General features: G+C 39.9%; 1 protein-coding gene across 7 annotated transcripts in view; it reads right to left on the bottom strand.

Annotated features, from left to right (window-relative positions):
- Positions 1-19921, bottom strand: part of NEK7 (NIMA related kinase 7) — a 146665-nt gene that overhangs the window by 78334 nt on the left and 48410 nt on the right. For all 7 annotated transcript variants that reach the window (XM_032624380.1, XM_032624389.1, XM_032624340.1 and 4 more), the window contains exon 2: positions 14097-14181. In XM_032624380.1, the coding sequence (XP_032480271.1) occupies positions 14097-14153 (57 nt within the window). In that variant the 5' untranslated portion in view covers positions 14154-14181. The remainder of the gene's footprint in view (positions 1-14096; positions 14182-19921) is intronic.

Genomic DNA, 19921 nt, shown 5'->3' with positions numbered 1-19921 from the left:
ATTTTGATGAGTTATGCCCCATGTAAGCAGCGCTGTATGAGGTGCTTAAAATAAAAAAGATGATATCAAATCAGTGCCCACGCAAGTAAAGAACTATTTTTAGGAAAGAGCTATATTCTCTTTTTTGGATGATGTCCAATTCCCCATATTCTTTAGCTTAGCATTTGAGTTATAATGGGAATAAAATAACCCAGTAAAATAATGAGATTCAAATCAGTATAAAATATAAACCAAATAAAATCACTTCAATTGCCTTTCCGTGCTCTCATTCTGGTGGATAAACTGGGTCTCAGTCTCTCCAGTCCCTTAGTGACCAGGGTATCTGTCTGAGCTGCACAAAACGGCTTTTGGATTTGATGTGAGTCATTTAAAGGATTTTTAACTTTTATGAAAGTAAAAAGCTACTCTGCTTCTTCCGCAACACACTGACACCCACCTACGACAGGAGCTCTCTCAGTCACCTGGCCCCTGCCCTGGGCCTCCCCTCCAACCACACCGTTCGGCGCCAAATGCGTCTGCAGCTCCGGCCCCTCCGTGCAAGGCATCTGTGTGTCCCAGGCCCTCTGAGTGACTGCGCCCCTCGCACCTGGCCAGCCCAGCTCGTCCTGGGGGCTGACTTGCCAGCCCTTCTCAGGAATCACCCTCAGCTCGCCAGGAGGCTTTGCTTGCTCCTGCCCCTGGGCCTGCACAGCAGCCGACAGCAGTCAACTCTCCACACAGTGCTGCAAACTCAGGCACTGAGCTAGGTTCCAGACCTCACTGGATTTTAATTATTTGTTTACACGTGTATATTTCTCCCTCCGAACACAGAGTTTCTCAAAGACAGAAACCAAGTTTCATCTTTGTGTCCAGATGCCATGAAGGCAGCTCAACATGAAACAGACAATAAATATTTACTAAGTAAGTGAATGTAGCTGAAAGAACTTAATGAATATAAAAGTTCTAAGTGCATCGCCATGACTGTAACCACGGAGAAGCTCCCAGCAGATCTGAGGCAGAAGCTCCATGGGGAGTGGGGAAACTCCAGACCTGCAAGTGGACGCTGTCTCTGCCAGTAACAGCTTCCCAACAGGTGAGACAGAGACTCCCCTTGCACCCGCAGCAGGAAAGGGGACCTTAGTGCTAATTCACTGCCCTCTTAGGGCAGTACAGCAAGCCCTGAACACTGTGCTCTGAGGCCGGACCTGGGCCAGGCGGTACAGAAGAATCCACTGAGTTCCCATAAAGCCCCAGAGAAACGGCACAGGTTCTGGAGTCAGTCAGCAAGGCCTGGGCTCGAAACCCCAGTTCTAACGCCCAGTATCTTTCTCAGCTGGGCCAGCTACCCAAACCTTGTTTCCCACTTCTCTAGCAGAGGGGTGAACCCCCACAAAGAACTGTGCGTGAGTGTCCCCTGGGACAGAGCCAAGCTCACGTACTCCCTCACCGTCATCTACGCCCCCTCCCCCAGGGGCGCCAGCGGTAACAGCCTGCCACCGAGCCTCTCTCCCCACAGGCTCTGGATTTGTACAGCCTCCTGCATGTCCTCAGGTTTTCAAGACTGAAATTCTTTAGTCTTGACCCTGATTTGCTTCTTTGGTCCTCTTCCTCTGGCCGAAACTGGGGTTTGTCTGTATCTACAGCTAGGCTTCCCATATGCCAGCCACATCCTTACTAGGGTCTCTGAGCACCGCCCAGCCTTGGGCTCTGCCTTCCAACCAGGACACCCCAGTTATCACGCGGACTGTTTTCCTGATTCATGAATGAACACAGCCTGACCCCTTGGGTGTGAGGCTCCTTGGTGCCATACACTAGAGCTAACTAAAATTATTCTGCCCGAAGGCCTCCTAATTGTTGTGGGGGAGCATGCAATAAACAAAACCATGTGTGGCCGCAATTCAGCTATCGGGCTGGAACATGCTCACAGTAAAGTTTAAATTCACAGGCAAAGTGAAGATAATAACTGCTTGAAAGCCCATAAACCCTACAAGTTTGAAGCTGCAGGCTCTTCGTGACAAAAGAAACTGAGAAAAGGTGTGATTAATTCAGCACAGGGTAGCTTCTAAAATTACTAAATAAAGACTACATACATACCCCATACAAGAATTTTCAAACATTCATTTTTGGAATAAGTCTCAAAATATAACTAATTAACATGAATAACATAACTGTAAGCCTACATACATTGTTTTGATATTGTTGTTTTATTGTTTATTGTTTTTATTGTTGTTATTTTATTTCTTAATTACTAACTATAAGACACCCACAACTCCTTAACTAAAGGACACAATTAAAACAGATGTTGGAAGCATTTGCATTACATTTTTGTGGTAAATTATGTTTAGTCTCTTGAGATATGTGAATCTGCAAGTTATACTATGAAAGAACCCTAAAATCTCAGAAACATAAATACTCAAAATTACATATGACAACTAAAAAAAATCAAACTCTAGAGTGAAGGAAGCTTTTTATAACACCTTAAGTGTTCCGCATTCTCATTAATGAAATCTCTTGTTGATCTGAATGCACTTTAATTACATACCGCCAGATCTTGCTAACTAATTGGGATTAACTTCTACATGTCAGTCTGTTAACTGCTTCCTTCACATAAATACTTTTCATTTTAAAATAAAATTCCTTCTGCTGTGCCACAGGCTCATACTATCACAGGTGCAACCTCGTTAAACAATTAATAATTTCCCATGACTAAATTAATTTCTTTAATTTCCTTTAAATTTGAAGGCAGGAACATTTAATGAGCAGTAAGATAATTCAGGGTAACGGGATGATGATAATTCTCTCTGGGGAAATTAGAAGAGTCACAGCATGGACTCAACAGACTCCCCAGAGAGAAAATTATGTCCTGATAATTCCTAGAGGTATTGTTATCAATGATCTAATATACAAGCCAGTATTAATTACAATATTTAACATCATTAATATGGTTTTCACTGTTACTGCAAATTCACCTCTTACTGGTGATTTTCATATTACCAATTATGCAATCTAATAAACTATATTTATATTAACATTATTAAATTTCTCAAAAACTTAAAAGTTACAGAACTTCAAAATGCCCTTCAATCTTATTTGGCAATAAAGCTTATGCTATGTATGATCTTTAAAGAGATATTACTCACCTCCAAACGACAAAAACTAGAACATCCTTTCGACAATATCTAACATAAAGCTGTTATACATTATTTTCTACAAACCTCACTAGAAATTAAAAAAAAAACACATATTAAAAACAAAACCAAAACACCACATGTGCCAGCAGAGTCTAATTAGTCATGCTTCTTCCCATGTGAAAAATGATCTCCCTAAAATTTCTTTAACTATTTCAAAAGTAACCTATTCCTAAAGACACTAAGTGTCTGAGATTTACATCAGTTGGAACAATATGCCATTAATCATTATAACTGGCTTTTTATCAAACAAAGGAGAGAATTCACTATAGCATAAGAAAAATGAGTGATCAAATACAGCCAATTATCTAGTTAAACATTTATAAGACCCCAGTGTTTGTATCATTTAATCATCATTAGTTACACTACCCAGCATAATCACTATATCCAAATTATGTAACCAGAAATACTGATGACCTTTCCCAGCATTTCATGAGTAGGATAATGACGAAGACACCCCCATCTGCCCCATGAGCACCACCAGCCACACCTGGTAAAATTAAATATGGCAAGCAGAAGCCTTTCCCTGAGAGAAACAGATACAGAGACAGACACATATAGAGGGGGAGAGGTTTTCTACAATGTATTCATTTATTCCACAGTTATTAACAGAGGAAGGAGATTAAACAAATACATAATCCAAAACAATAAAAAGACAATAAGCAAATACATAATAGTATCTAATATTTAAGCATATGCAGAGAAATAAAATAGAGTGATATAATGGAAAATGAGTGGACGGTTATTTTAGAGTGGGTAATTCTGGGATGACCTTGGTGAGAAGGTGACGTTTATGGTGAGATTAAAAGACCAGAAGAAAAAAAAAGGGCAGAAAGAAAACCTGGAGAAAATGTCTCGAGGAAAGAATGAGCTGGGTGTGTTGAAGGAACACTGGCTGGAGGATGGAAAACAAGGGTGACGGGGTGGGGAACGAGGTTAGAGGCGAGCATGACAAAACCACAGGGCACTCTGACAGCACCAGTGAGGGACCTGGGTCTCCAGCAGAGAAGCACGGTACTGTGAGCTAACACACATTTTACAATGACAACTCACGACGCTGGTGGGGAAGGAACGGACAGGAGGATGAGTAAAGCAAGAGTGGAAGCAGGGGGACTGGACAGGAGGAAGTGGACCTGACCTGACTGTTGCAGGGAGATGCGAACAGCAGACGGAATCAGGATATGATCTTGAGGTGGAGTCAAAGGAGCTGCTGATGAATTGAGTATGAGGAGAGGGGGACAGAGAGAAATCAAGGATAAATCATGGATCTGGGGCTTGAGCACCTCGATGGATAGTGATGCCACTGACTGGGATAAACAAGGCTAACAAAGCACCAGTGTGGGCAGAAGGCAGGTAAAGGATGTAAGATGATGCAGAACCAACCACTGGTGGAGAAACCTATGCTCCAAGAGTGTCACTGGCAGAACGTCGTCATCGTCACCCTCACCCTCATCCCCGTCATCTGGGTCCTATCTACGTGCCAAGCACAACCCTAGAAGCTCCATAGCTCATAGGAGGTAAAAACTATGATTCCTCTAATTTATTAATAAGAAAAGTGAAACATACAGATGTTCAATAACCTGTCCTCCATCACACAGCCAGAAAGTGGGGCATCCAAGAATTGATCCCAGGCAATCCGACTTCAGGGCTCAGGCCCTGAACCACCCCACAGAACAGCCAGCGCTTCTTATTGCTCCCAGCTCCCCAATGTGTCCCCCCCCCCATATAAATTCTGGTGTCCACAGGGCTCCATCCTCAGCCTTCTCTTCTCACTTTGCTCATCACTCTGGGCCACGGAACCCATTGCTCCCTCGCTCCCATGTGTTGGTTCTGGAAGTTAGTGCTGCGTGAAACTGAGCCCTGGTGCCCCCCTGGCGCTCTCCTGGACACCCTATCAGAACTCTCCTAGAAATCCCTCCCCCTCCATCCCCCTCTTCTCCTACACTGAATGATATCCAGTCAAGGAAAATAAATAAATAAAAGGAATGCATAATTAAATGTATTCTACATAAGTGTTCCTGAAAAAAGAAGTGCTTATCAAAATTTCTAAATCTGAGGAATAGTTGTTTTATGAATATTTAGTGAGAAAGATGTATGAAACATAACCACAGTCATATGAAAAAGTCATAATATTCACATAATAATAATATAAAGGGAGACAAAATATAAAGGTACGCTAAATGTAAAATGACACAACCGAATTCTAACAAATATATTAGAATCTATACATCCAACGTTGCCCTTCAAACAAGCACCGTGAGAGGATATGGACTTACTCCAGGAAGGCTTCCAATACTGAAAATATGTTTGAAATTCCTCCTTGGACTGTAATCAGTTTGTGAATCACATGAAAATTACTGGTCTCATTTAAGAAGATATCTCATTTTGATCAAAAGAAGAATACCAAGACTATTTATTTTTTTCACCAAGTACATACTTGGCTCCAAAAGATTTCTGAATCTTCCAAATATTACGTTCACCCTCAAAAATGGAACAATTTTCATTACTGTATTTATTAAAACTATATTTCAGGCTCTGAATGCAATTCCAAATAGAACTGGGAAACTGTTTTGGTTAATGTCGACCTCATCTTTGCCCACATCAGACTATTCAAATAGAAATTTCCAAGAGAGCAGATGAGAGAATCCTTACCGCATTCCCATTCTTTTAAAACTCATCTAAATTTCTCAAGGCATTTCCTTTAAAATTTAAGGAACACTTACCCCTAAATATGTAAATACGAACAAGCAATCTAAATTCAAAACTCGACTAAGCTTTAAATATTTTGATATCACTTCTCATTTGACAGATTTCTTATTCTTCTATATTGCCACAGTCTTTTCCTAAAATAACTCTCAAGTAACTAAAATCTATACAACATAATTAGATTGATCAATATTTAGCTTTCACTTAGAGATTAATTCATTCATCCAACAAATATTTATTGAGTACCCAGGACCTACTACTCATTGATATAAAGCATGATCTACAGAAGTGAACACTGCACTGCTGGTATAGCATATTCTGATTTGTTAGAAGCACACTAGTGTAAGAAACTACCCAGTAATCATGATTTTTCTGAGAATAATCTTTTTGTTGTCTTCCAAATCACATGTTTCCTCTAGGATAACACTTTCCTTAGGGCCTCTACCATGTAGTTCATCTGCATTTTAAGGAGCCTTTATGCTATTAGGTTCCATTAGGGACTAAATCTCCTTGAACGGCTCCTGAGACGATTACCTCAGCATCTGAGATTTGGAGCCGAAAGAGAGCATGGTATAAGCAAGACACGACTGAATCTGTATCCAAAATAGGGAAAGACACAAAATGCAGCTGGAGAAGAAAAAGGCGACCAGATGACGCAAGACCCTCTACGACACACAAGGAAATGCAGAATCCACCCTAAAAGCCATAGAAACCGGAGCTTTTAGGAAGTGATACGATAAAAAGTACACTTTGGAAAGATGACTTTTGCTACAATGTAAAGAATGAACTAGAAATGGTAAAATGAGAGGTAAAGAGATCAGTTCAGAAGCTTCTGCGATAATCCAGGCAAAAGGTGGCAGTAATCTAAATAAACTACAGTAGTTACAGTCAGGATGTAGAGAATTAGCAGATTCAAGAGCTATTTAGGGAGTAAAATCAAGACAAGAGGAAAACTGCCTAATATAAAGTATGCGATTTGCTTGTTTGTAGTTTGGACGACTAGATGGACGGTGCTAATAGTCACAGGCAAAAGGACAATCCTGGGCAGGAAATAATAAATTCCATCTTGAAGAGTAGGAGCTTGAGGTACCTATAAAAATATCAAGAGTCACGGTGATTGAGAAGATCAGACTGGCCAGGAAATCGATGGGGAGCTTTTTCTAAAAGCTCACTCTAAAGAGTGAGACAGACCCGGTGCCAATCCCAGCCCCGCCACTTACCAGCTACGTGACCAAGGATGAGTTAGTTCATTGGTCTGAGCCTCGGTCTCTTCACTTGTGAAGTGTGACAGATAACGCCTCCCACAGCTTGCGTTAGGAATAAATGAAACACACATTCACAATGCTTCGCACAGGGTGGGCGCGCCGTAAGAACTCAATCAGAAGCAGGTACTGGTAGCAGCAGCAGGGCTACTGCCCTGGACAAAAGCTAGGAGCCAGGGGCCAAGTGTCCAAGTAGTGCGAGGGGTCATGAGGAGGTCAGGAGACAACAGCGACAGGGAAGGTGAACGCCCTTTCTTAGGGTGGCAGAGCCTTGATGCAGCAGGTTTCAGCCCTCCCTACCCCAAGAACAAGGAGGAATCATGGTCTGGAAGAGGCGCTGTGGACAGACAGGCTGCCATCCGACCCCCGATCCTCACGGCGTGGGGTTATTAGAGAACCAGCAGCCTCCACTGAGAGGGTGACGGGAAACAGTGTCCTTGGGGGAAAGAGGTCTGTTCCAGCTAAACCAAGGAGGTGAAAAAAAGTCCATAAGAAATGGAGGATGTGTTTTTTAATAAACCATTTAATATACATTTACTTTTGTATATAGACTGTTACCCAAGAAAAACAAAAATGGTAAATTAAGCGTTCAGACATCTTAGGCCACACCTGACTTCTGGGCTCACAAAGATGTGGAAACCTGTCCTGGAGAAAATTTCTTTCTTTTTCTCTGAGCTCTTCTTCCCTGCTTCGGCGCAGGCTGGTCTCTCACACCTCGGTCTAACAAAGCGTTGCCAAGAATGGCTTCCTATCGTATTTTTGATGTAGGTACCAAGGCACAGGCCACTGCCTGAACTTGTGCCAGGAAGAGAAATTCCAAAGACATTTATGTATCTTAATATTCATTTAAAAGGTGGTGCTTGAAAAGATGGAGAATGGGTTGATCTGACACCCAGTTTGTCTTCAACAAGCATTTACTGAATGCCTACTACGTGCCCTAGGTACCACTCTGGGGTCTCGGGATGAAGCCTATACTCTAGAGAAAGCAGACAGACAATGAAAAAGTGAAAAGGCAATCAATTCTACGCAGAAAAATATGGCAGCAAAGGCTTACTGGTGGGTGTGAAGGTTCAATTTTCATTAAATGATCAAAGAAGGTGATAGTTAACTATACCCTGGAAGATGATGAGTGAGTAAGCCTATGAGAAACTACTAGAAGGTTTTAAACAGACACAATTTGACTGAAATTTTGTATTTTACATTTAAAGTTTATATAATTTTGTATTGAGAGCAGGCTGAAGGGAGGCAAGGATGGAGGCTGGGAAGCTACTGAAATAAGTTTTGTGCAAAAGTAAAATTACTTGGACCACAGTAGTAGCAGCAGAGGAGGCAAGAAGTATCCCAATTCTAACTGTGTGTTAAAGATGGAGCTGTGGGGTCTGGGAACAGGTGAGACACAACACGAGAGAGCTGGAAGAAGCCAGGGACGTCTCCAGGAGCTTCAGCCTGGGCAAGGGAAGGATGGACCTGCCACCAACTGTGACAGAGAGGCCTGCAGACAGAAGGGTTGGGGGGGACCATTCAGAGTTCAGCTTCACATGTGCTCGCTTTGAGACATACAAATTTGAGGTCAAGCAGGCAACTGGATACATGAGTCTGGAATTCAGGACAGAGGTCCAGGTTGAGATAGAAATGTGAGAGTCACCAGCATATGGCTCATACTTAGAATCACGAAATTGGAAGAGATCTCCAAGCAGAGATATAGATAGAAAGAGGTCTCAAGCCTTGAAGCCCTCTATTGTTAAGAAGTCCAGGAGGTGAGGAGAAATCAGCAAAGGATGGACCAGTAAGACGAGAAAAACAAGGTTCTTGGAAGCTGAGCAATGAACAGGTTTCAAAGAAGAGAGTACGATCGACTACTGAATGCAGCTGATGAGCCAAGGAGGACGAGGCCGGGGACGGAGCACCTGCACATAGCTGGGACCTTGACAAGGCAGTCTAGCCGGGAGGGTGGGGAGAAGGCTTAACTGGAGCACATTTCAGAGAGCGAAGGGGGAAACGGGAGACAAACCTACAACTAAAGCTAAGAATTAGCAATAAAAGGCAGCAGAGAAATAGGTTAGTTAACAGCTGGAGAAAAGAAGGACTTTAAAAGCTGGTTTTTGGTTTGGACTTGTTTTGGTTTTGAGATAGGCTGTGACAGGGGACCCTCTACCTGAGTGCTTGCACTTGCACCTGGGCAACAGGATATAAAGAAACCATTATGGACTAAAAATAACTGCACACATGTGCAGTCGGGCAGTTATGAACAATAAGATACACACAGGCCCCAAACCAACGGCCCCTTCTGAGGTGCCAGGAGCAAAAGCAGGGTCCTGCACGAAATCCCTGCACACAGCACCACCCAGAGAGGCGAGCAGACCACCTAAACCAGGCCTCCTGCCAGACCTACCCCGCCCTCAGCCCGTTTGATGAACCAGCTCAAGCCCCCTCGGGGAGCAAGCAAGGGCACCTACTGCTCGTTTCCACCCCCCAGCCCCACCCCGCTGCGGCACGAGTCTCAATAAAGCCTTGCCTGGATCTCTCATCTGGCCTCCTACCAATTTCAATTGATTAAAGAGTCCAAGGACCCGAGCAGGTCACGGTTTGTTGTTGAGACGGAAGAGAGAACCAGGCGATGGTGTGCTAGTGAAGGGCCCGCAGAGAGGGGCCAATAGGAGCAGGGGGTGGGTGGGATCCAGTGGTCAGGGGCGTGCTGGCCTTGGGCACAGTGTGGCTGGTTCATCTGGTGACAGAAAAGGCCAGTCATGTGACTACATGTCTGGGAGAAGTCGGTGGAAGTTCTCTTCTGACTGTTACGGTGTTTTCAAGTGAAACAGGAAGCAAGGGCATCAGCTAAGTGTGAGGACAGGGGAGATAGTGCTGGGGGTTTGGGGAGAGCAGAGATACGAGACGTCGTGAACTGAAACCACGGCGCGAGCCTGCTTTCCTCAGAACAGCTGCTGTTCATTCTCCTGCACCTAAAGTCATTCACTGAAGGCAACTGTCAAAGGGAGTCACCACACCGAAATTTCTATAAACAATTCAAAGAACAGAAGCTGTACTCAATGCTACTTACAACAAACACCTTGGCAAAATCAATTTATCAAAAGAAGTAAACTACATGATGACCCTTATTTCATAAAGTGATTCTGTAAGATGAGCTAAAGACAGGGGAAGGTGATATAATCATCATGTCCAAAACTCATCCCACTCAACACAGTCCACTGGGGGCAACGTCGCTCTGGCCCACAAAGCGCCCAGATCACTACCCCAAACATGCTACAAGGTTAGCTTCATCTCATCCCTACACCTCGCTTCACAGGGATGCAAAAGCACAGGGGGACTGCAAATAATTTGGGCCACCAGGAAGCTTAAAGGAATGGTTGATCTACCTTACTGCTTGGGTTGGAAGACTCCCAGACAAGGTTCTCATACCTTCCAAGCAATAAAAACGAGGAACGTCTATTTTCCTACCTGTAGATCTGGGAAGCTTTCCCTCTTTCACAGGTAGCCAAAGCGTTACACTAGATATCTTCAAATTTACAAATAATAATTATAACCTAAGTCCTGGTGATTATCATAATTAAAATTAATCCTCCCTTCTAATCACTCCCATAAATTCTTAAAATTGTGCTCTGATTATAACTGTTTTACATTTATCTTTATGATAAAAAGTGAATGTACCATAGTGCTCTTCACTCAATGATCAGAAATCAAAATACTCAAAAAATATTAGTTGCAAACTTCCATTGTTCTTTTTATTATTTTTTTAATCTTTTTTTTTTTTTTTTGCAGTACGCGGGCCTCTCACTGTCATGGCCTCTCCCGTTGCGGAGCACAGGCTCCGGACGCGCAGGCACAGCAGCCATGGCTCACGGGTCCAGCTGCTCCACGGCACGTGGGATCTTCCCGGACCGGGGCCCAAACCCGTGTCCTCTGCATCGGCAGGCGGACTCTCAACCACTGCACCACCAGGTAAGCCCCCATTGTTTAAAATTAGTCTCATACTAAAATAGTTTAGTATTTTCCTATTTCTCTGTCACCATCTTTTATATAGTCTGAATTTTCTTTTTTAAATTAAGCTAAATCCATTGTTCCACCAACAAGAGTCCAAGAGCATACAAATCTAGTCAAAACATCCTTTCAGTACTTTCTGGCTTTAGTAGAGGAATCAAAGGAAAAAGGGAAGGAAAAGGAAGCTGATAGAAAAAAAATTTCCCTAAGTTCAAGAAAATGACAATACACACAAAAAAATTAATAGAGATACATAAATCTCACATCCTAAAGCTTATAAAAAAGGAACCTCACACAGTACTAAAGAAAAAGGAGCTCTCACAGTAATATGTGAGACCACATATTACACATTACGGGGTTAGAGTATTCATCTCAGAACAAGAAAAAGAAAGATATGCCAAGAATATACATCACTTGTCATTATACAGGGGATTGGTATTTGACACTTAGAAAGCTGACTTCGTTCTCGGTTTATGCCCAGACACGTATTAGCATCACAAAAGTAGGAGTCACTCAGCTAACCATATGTTGCCATATCACCCCGTTATTCAGGCCAATGGTGTGGAACAAAACAAAAGAAGGTTGTCAGCCCCTAGCAGAGCCTGTCCTTTGCCAGCCTTTAAAAATCATGCTACTGAGAGCAGTAACACTTTTCAAAGACTTAATAAGCAATAACGCCTGTAAACTCTTGTCAGGTAATCTCACACCATCAGTCTGGACACAGAGACAGGAAAAACCCTCCCTCTTTCCCCCACCCCTGGGAGCAGCAGCAGGAGGCAGAGATGAAGGGAACTGTGTGAAAAGAGATGCAGAACCACAGACGTGGTTCTGAAATGTATGCTGCATGGTCCCAGGAAACCATGACTTTCCTGGCTGGTGAGTCAGTAGAAGGCAAAAATGAAAGTGCTCATTTTTTTTCCTTTGAAATTTAGGACTGTTCAAAACAGAATTTCAAAATCATGACATGAACTACCTAATTTTAGAAGTGCTTCTTTTACTGTCTTCACTAGAAACAATATAATACGGACCCACAGTATCTATGTATGTGTGTAAAACTAGCACTAAGATACGTCTGTATCTAATAGATAGAAACTGCTTACTATAATCTTGATAATTTATGACCATATACAAAATATAGATGGTAGATCTAAAAAATAAAAAACAATCATCTTGAAATTAAAATATTGGCCTTACTCTAAGCGCTAAAGCGTCTCTTTTCTGAATACGGTACAGAAGATTCAGACGGGTGTAACAAAGAAAACAATGTAAAATTCAATTGGGTAAAGGGCTAATTTAAACATGTTCATTTGAAGGAGTCCCTGGTTGGTTTCAATCACACATTGTTATTGAGACCCTGCTTCATGTGGGGAGCTGCAGTATCACAGGGCATCCAAAGAAAGTAAAACACAGTATAAATCCTCAAGGAGAGTTTAACCCAACAGCAAAGATAAGGAAAATGCCTATGTAAAATGACACAAAGGCCTCAGAAATACCAGAAGAGACATACAAAGGATGCACCATCACGTTTCCAAGGAAAAAATATTACATTCACAAAATCAGAAAAAGCTTCATAGGTGAGATGGCATTTTAGATGGTCCTTAAAGGGTGGGCAGGATTTCAAAAATTGGAGAGGAATATGAGGGTACAAGATGAATAAAGTCACAGAGGCAGAAAAGATAGTTTATTCTGTAGGCAGTATTTCCTGCACTGTGACTCACAGACATGGATTCTGAGAGAAGTCAATAAATGTGCTTAAACAAAAAGGATCCCGTGGTCAAATAAGTCTGGAAAACACTATACCCCAAAACCCCCTCCAGGAAGTTCACAGTGCACCCTAATAATACAGGGAAGGCTCTGAGGAAGTACTGTCATGAAGCAGCTGTGTAAATCCAAGTCTCCCAAACTTATCTGACTACAGAACTCATTTGAAAGAACATCTATAACAGACCAATTACAAGTACTGAAATTGAATCTGTGATTTAAAAACTCCCAACAAACGAAGTCCAGGACCAGATGGCTTCACAGGCGAGTTCTACCAAATATTTAGAGATGAGTTAACACCTATCCCTCTGAAACTATTCCAAAAAAACTGCAGAGGAAGGAACACTCCCAGACTCATTCTATGAGGCCACCATCACTCTGATACCAACACCAGTCAAAGATACCACGAAAGTACATCTACCAATTCTTCATTTCCAGAAATACGATCAAGCAAAACTTGGACAAGGCTAGCTCAGTAAATTTGGGACACTGCAGAAGGTCTCCAACACCAAACTGAAAAAACACGGTATTTATTAATAACAACAACAGAAACGAACTGCTGCCTCTGTGCAGGGATGAATGCTATTTTAGACACATCATCATACATCGAGCTTTAGGGCAAGCATCCATAGAGAACACAGCATGCTAGGCAATTAACTTCTATAGTGTGTGGACATGTTTTGCTGAAACATTCCTTTAACTTCATTTCATGCTATAAAAAAACGAGCAACTACGTAACAGGGGAAACACACTGCTACTCAGAGAAAATAAGAAAAGTGACAGTAACAGAAGGCAGTCGTGGGCAATGCAGGACCAGCCAGAGCAGAGACAGGCACTAGACACACAGGCGCCGCCTTGCCTTTTCTCTTCCTCTCTGAGCCAAACATTAGCTCCCAAAGCCTGTAGGTCATTCAATTCAATTTAAAAGCTAAAGCTGACCCCCTTTTTTCATATTTGTACATGAGAACTAAATATTCTAAAACAGTATTTTATAATAAAAACAATCCTGATTGAAGCTTGGAAATTCATACTAGCATTTTTGGCTACTTTATTTCCTAAAGGGACTGTACATGTACTACTTCCTTCCTCACTGCATTATGTCTACACACACACACACACACACACACACACACTCTCTCTCTCTCTCTCTCTCTCTCTCACACACACACACACTCTTACGGCTGCATTTATTAGAACAAATTACCTGCGGTTGGAACTGAGGAACAGGTGGTCCTTGCATCCCTTGTGATGGCTCATCCATCGTCTGAAGCAACAGGAACTTCAGAACTCTGCAAAAAATGTAAAGTTGAAATTTAAATAATGCAATCATTACCAATACATACTTGAGATGAACCTAATGCTTCAAAAATGTCCATTAAGACACTCTATACTCTTATCTGCCATTTGCTAAATCCAAGCTCTGCTTAGCTAACACAAATATTCACTATCTCAGCTAATTCTTATCAAAAGTAGCATGTTATGCTTAGAAAATCCCGTTTTGTGAGATGAAATTCTCTCTTCTCCATTACATCTTATAGATCAAAGAGGCTTCCCCTCTCCCTCCCTGACGTGAGAAGATAATAACCACGGTAAGCTTCCCAGAATTGTGGCTGACATTTTACATTCCTAAAATGCACTTCATCTTCATATTCTAAAAATGTTAGCACTTTGGTTCTTCGTGTCCAACTATAATGCTTACTGTGATTTTTAGGTTTAAACTTAGAAGGCCTGTCCTCATATGAGGGTGTTTACTCTTTTATACATATTTTTTTGTAATTACAAAACATCCAGCCATTAATTCAGTAAACACAGGCTGAAGACCAAGCATACGCCAAGTCCTGCACAAGACTCAAGAACTGAACTATAAACAGCTGACACCCCTGTCTAGGAGCCACTTCTGCACTGATTCTACACAACACCAAGTATCTCCAGGTTCTTCGTAAGTGTAATTTTATAACTAAAATCTTGTGGGTTAAAAAACTAGGGTCCATTTAAATAGGATCAACAGACAGAAATTAAAACACATTCTCACTTCATTATACCCTTTAAAAAGCAATAAAAATATTCTAGACATGGGTTATTTGTATTGCAAATATTTTTTACCATCTTATAGAAAACCTTCCCAATGGTACCTTTTAATTAACTTATGAACAGAAATTCATAAATTTAATATGTTCTAATTGATCAATCTTTTCCTTTATGGTTAATGCTTCTGTGTACAAAATGCTTAATAATTTAAGAATTATTTCCCTACTCTAAATTCTCATACATTATCTTTCAATGTAAGCTTTATTGCTTTGGCTTTCATATCTAAATTTGCAATTGATCTGGAATTAAAGCTTTGTACAATATATGGTGAAGTCAATATTTAGTTTGTTTTTCCATATGGCTATCCAACTGATTTCAAATCATATACTGCAAAGACTGTCCTTTACCCCACACCCCATTACAGTGCTACTATATCATTTTCATCATGTATCAAATGACTGCACACATATATATAACATAGCAGTGTATGGTGTAGGTTTATTATAAAGTCTTGTTACATGCTTAATCACATATATGATTTTAATATAAATTTTAGAACCAGCCTGTTTCTATTTAAAAAAATAAAGTCTATTGAGATTTTGATTACAAGTACATGAACTCTATAGATCAATTTGGAGAAAACTGACATTTAATAATATTGGGTCTTCAGACCCATGAATACAGGATATCTCATTTATTTTAGGTTTAATTTCTTTCAGTAATGGTTTTCAGTTTCAATACTGGTCTTTCACATGTTTTTTCAGGTTATTTCCTAAGTATATTATATTTTTTGATACTATTGTTAATGGTAGGTGTTTTTTATTTCAATGTTCTGATAGCATACAGAACTACAACGATTTCTGTATATTGACCTTTCATCTTGCAAACTTGTTAAACTCTCTTATTGGTTCAAGTAGATTTTTTGTAGTTTCTTGTCTTATTGCAATGGCTAGAACCTCCAGTACAATGAATAGAAGCAGAGACATCATTTTCTTATTCCTATCTGAGGAGGAAAGCATTCAGCCATTTACCATTAAGTATAATGTAAGACGTACATTTTTCATAAATGCCCTTAATTTATCAGGTTGAGCTAGTGCCCTTCTATCCTTACTTTGCTGAAAGATTTTATAAAGAATAGATGTTAGATTTCTGTCAAATTCTTCCTCTGTGTCTGAGCTGATTATACATGTTTTAAATTGTTGAAATGTTGAATTTTGGTGGTTCATTTATTTTAAATTTTGAACATTCATTTTGGTGAACGCTAGGCCAGTATTCATTTCTGGGATGGACCCCATTTAGTCATGATATATAATCCTACTTATGTATTTTTTGGATTCAATTTTATATAGTGTTGGATTTGAGGAGTGAGGAGGGGGAAGGAGAAAGAGAATCCCAGTAACGAATTAGAATACATTTTAGTGTGAAATCTGAATCATTAAACAATCAACAGACAATGCTTTAAGGCTACACATTAAGGCAACATTGGTTATTTAAAATGTGTATAAGCAACAAGGACACTTTTGCAAAAGGCAGTATAAATTAAACAGTTTCTCCAGCTTAGGAAAGGAAAAGCTATTACAAACCAACTACACATCCAAAATGGTATCTTACAACTTAACTGCTATTATTCTAATGCAGGACAGATTATTGCTCAAAACTGCACATTTCAGAACACCAAGAAATTTTCATTTTTTTGTTACATTTTAAGCAAGACAACATCTGAATAAAGACTTAAATTAAAAAAATAAAGAAATCTAAATCATTAAAATCAAAATTTCACATCTAGTGTCCCACAGATAGTTTCCCAAGACACTTCATAAAAAACAGGTTTCCTGGTCAAATACCTCTGTGAAATACTACTCGCTATATGAACCTCTCTTAGAAAATCATAGTAAATATTAGCTAAATATTACTAAAGGACCCAAGCAGGCCTGCAGTTTAAAAAAAACAACTTCATTTATATTTAACTTATTTAAGCACAAAATGCTTTCTTTGTGTAACATATTTTAACATCCCACAGCTTGACCAATCCTAAGAAGAGAAGACACTATGAGAAATGTTGTGCTAGATTATAACAAAGTGGGTTTCATCACACCTCCTGATGTGTGACAATGTCTAAGCAAATAAAATTATGAAGAAAAGAAGCCAAAGTAAAACAACAACAAAAAAAGAACATAAAAATCAAAGGAAACTTAGAAGTGATTTAATCTAACAATCTGCATAACAGGGAAATCACTTCTACAGTATCCCAGACAGAGGTCAAAGAGCCTCTGCTTAGAAATAAAACTCTGTATGAAATACTCATATTGCACATAAGCTTAGTAATACAACGAATAATAACGCAACAAAATTTTCTTTGCATAATATCTAACACGGTTCCATGTGCCACTGGATTCTTAATGCTTTTACGGAATAAGAATATATCAATGTTTGTATACTGATTTAATATCATATTTCCAAAGGCCAAATATATTTATATATTATCTCTTTCCACTAATCTCCTCACAAATGAAATAAAAACACATTTAATGTATAAATATGTTAAACATGCATTCAGTCTTCTAGATTATAATTTCCATGATACAGGGATCTATCTGTGTCATCCACGGCTGTACCCCCAGTTCTTAGGTCAATGCTTGGCACAAAATGAGTGCTGAGCAAATATTTATTTAATGAATGAATAAATGTATCTCTGTCATAAAAACATCAAATAATAATTGCTAGAGTTTAATAAGTCTAAAATCAATGGTGAGTAAAATTATGATCAAATTCAACAAATCTGTCAACCAATCTTCAATAAAAAAAGGCTGCCCAAAGAAGGTGCTGCCTGAATCGGGTTTTCAATAAGGAAGAGAAGTTCACAAGGTTTAGACGAGGCAATGAAGAGAGGAAACCTGGGAAAAGGAAAGGACACATCAAAATACCCGAACGCAGAGCACAACATCTTATAAGTAAAATTAAAGTTGGCAGGTGGTGAGAGATAGCTGGGGGGAGTTAATATCAGAAGGTTAGGCTAACGACATAGACAGCTGTCCGCTCATGAGAAAGCTTTTATGATATTTACTTTATCCAGCTGGTATCAGAGAGCTAATGCTGGGTTTCAAGAAGCTAAGAGAGGGAAGTTCATTTTTTGAAATACAATCTTTCTTGCTGTGTGACAGAGTAGAGGGGCTCACAACCACAAGCAAGACCAGTCAAGAAGCTACTGCAACAGTCCAGACAAGAGATGATAAGGGCCCTCACCAAGGTCTCTTACTTCACCTCAACCAGCTTTCAACACAACTATCTCACTTTCTGGAAACGTTCTGTGTCCCATATTCTCCTGGATTTTCTCCCGCATTATAGCTACTTTTTCTAAGTTCCTTTTGCTATCCAACATTTATGTTGGAGTGCTCTATGACTTGAATCTTTATTTTTTTTAAACCTACATTCTCTCAAGTCAAGCCATCCAGTCCCATGGCTTTGATTACTAACCATGTATGATTGCTCTGAAATTTCTCTCTACTACACACATCTGTTCTGAGCTCTGAGCCACAAACACCAATATCCAGATGACCACCTGATATCTTCACAATTCCTGAATAGAAGATTCCATCTCCCATTCTTCAAAAAAAAAAAAAAAAAAAAAGGCAAGCTTCTCTAATCTTCTTTATCTCTTTACATGTATCACCATCTACTCAGTAGATCAAGCCCAAACTTCTTAAACTTTTGGGTCTCGGGACCTCTTTATCTGAGAACCCCAAAGACCTTTTGTTCATGTGGATCATGGCTATCAATATTTTCCACATTAGAAATTAAAACTGAGAAATGTTTAAAATACATACTAATTCATTTACAAATAAAAGTAATCACTACATGCTTATAAATAACATATTTTTATGAAAAATAGTTAACTTTTCAAAAATTATAAGAGAAACATTGTTTTACATTTTGTAAATTTCTTTAATGTCTGTCTTCTACATTCAGTTTGTTGAGATATGTTGTTTTGGCTAAAGTATATTTTTAAAAATCTGGTCTTACACAGATGTATAGTTGGAAAATAGAGTGTTTTAATACCCACTGTGGATATCCCTGTGGATACTCTTTTTTTTCCTATACTTTATTTTTTTTTTTTAACATCTTTATTGGGGTATAATTGCTTTACAATGGTGTGTTAGTTTCTGCTTTATAACAAAGTGAATCAGTTATACATGTACATATGTTCCCATATGTCTTCCCTCTTGCGTCTCCCTCCCTCCCACCCTCCCTATCCCACCCCTCCAGGCGGTCACAAAGCACCGAGCCAATATCCCTGTGCCATGTGGCTGCTTCCCACTAGCTATCTACCTTACTACGTTTGTTAGTGTGTATATGTCCATGACTCTCTCTCGCCCTGTCACAGCTCACCCTTCCCCCTCCCCATATCCTCAAGTCCGTTCTCCAGTAGGTCTGCATCTTTATTCCTGTCTTGGATACTCTTCTTTAGTACTAACACCAAACTTGACAAGTGGCAGATTCATAAAGGTTAACTGCAATGTGGACTGTCAAAACTTACCAATGAACTTTTGTACTCTGTAATGTGAAAATCTAATGGCCTCTCTTGCCCTCTAAATAGATCTTTTACTCATGCATGATTTTGTAACATCATGCACTGGTCATCTGGAAATTTTTAGTTCCCTTAGTTACTCAGATCCTCTATAAATGTTGACCACTTCATTATACAATATTCAAAAACACGTTCATTAATATCACCACTAATCTCATCAGAAGTCTTTAAATACCAGGAAGATGCCAAGGACAGAGTGATGAATATAATTTTTCCAAAATTCCAACATTCACTTTATAAGTTCGAATTTTATCATTAGTAACAAACAATGTCACTTGATTTCCCTTAAATGACAGGCACTTAATTTTCAAGAAAATGTCTACAAAACACCTAGGTTTGAATGTCAGTTGCTGTTTCAAGAGAAAACGGTGTCCCATGAAAACAGTAGCTGTCAGGCTGCTCCTCCAACACCTGAA

This window comes from Phocoena sinus, chromosome 1 (genome assembly GCF_008692025.1).
Source record: "Phocoena sinus isolate mPhoSin1 chromosome 1, mPhoSin1.pri, whole genome shotgun sequence".
Taxonomy (NCBI): domain Eukaryota; kingdom Metazoa; phylum Chordata; class Mammalia; order Artiodactyla; family Phocoenidae; genus Phocoena; species Phocoena sinus.
Note: the sequence above shows the minus strand (reverse complement) of the source record. Positions and strands in the feature narration are given on the sequence as shown.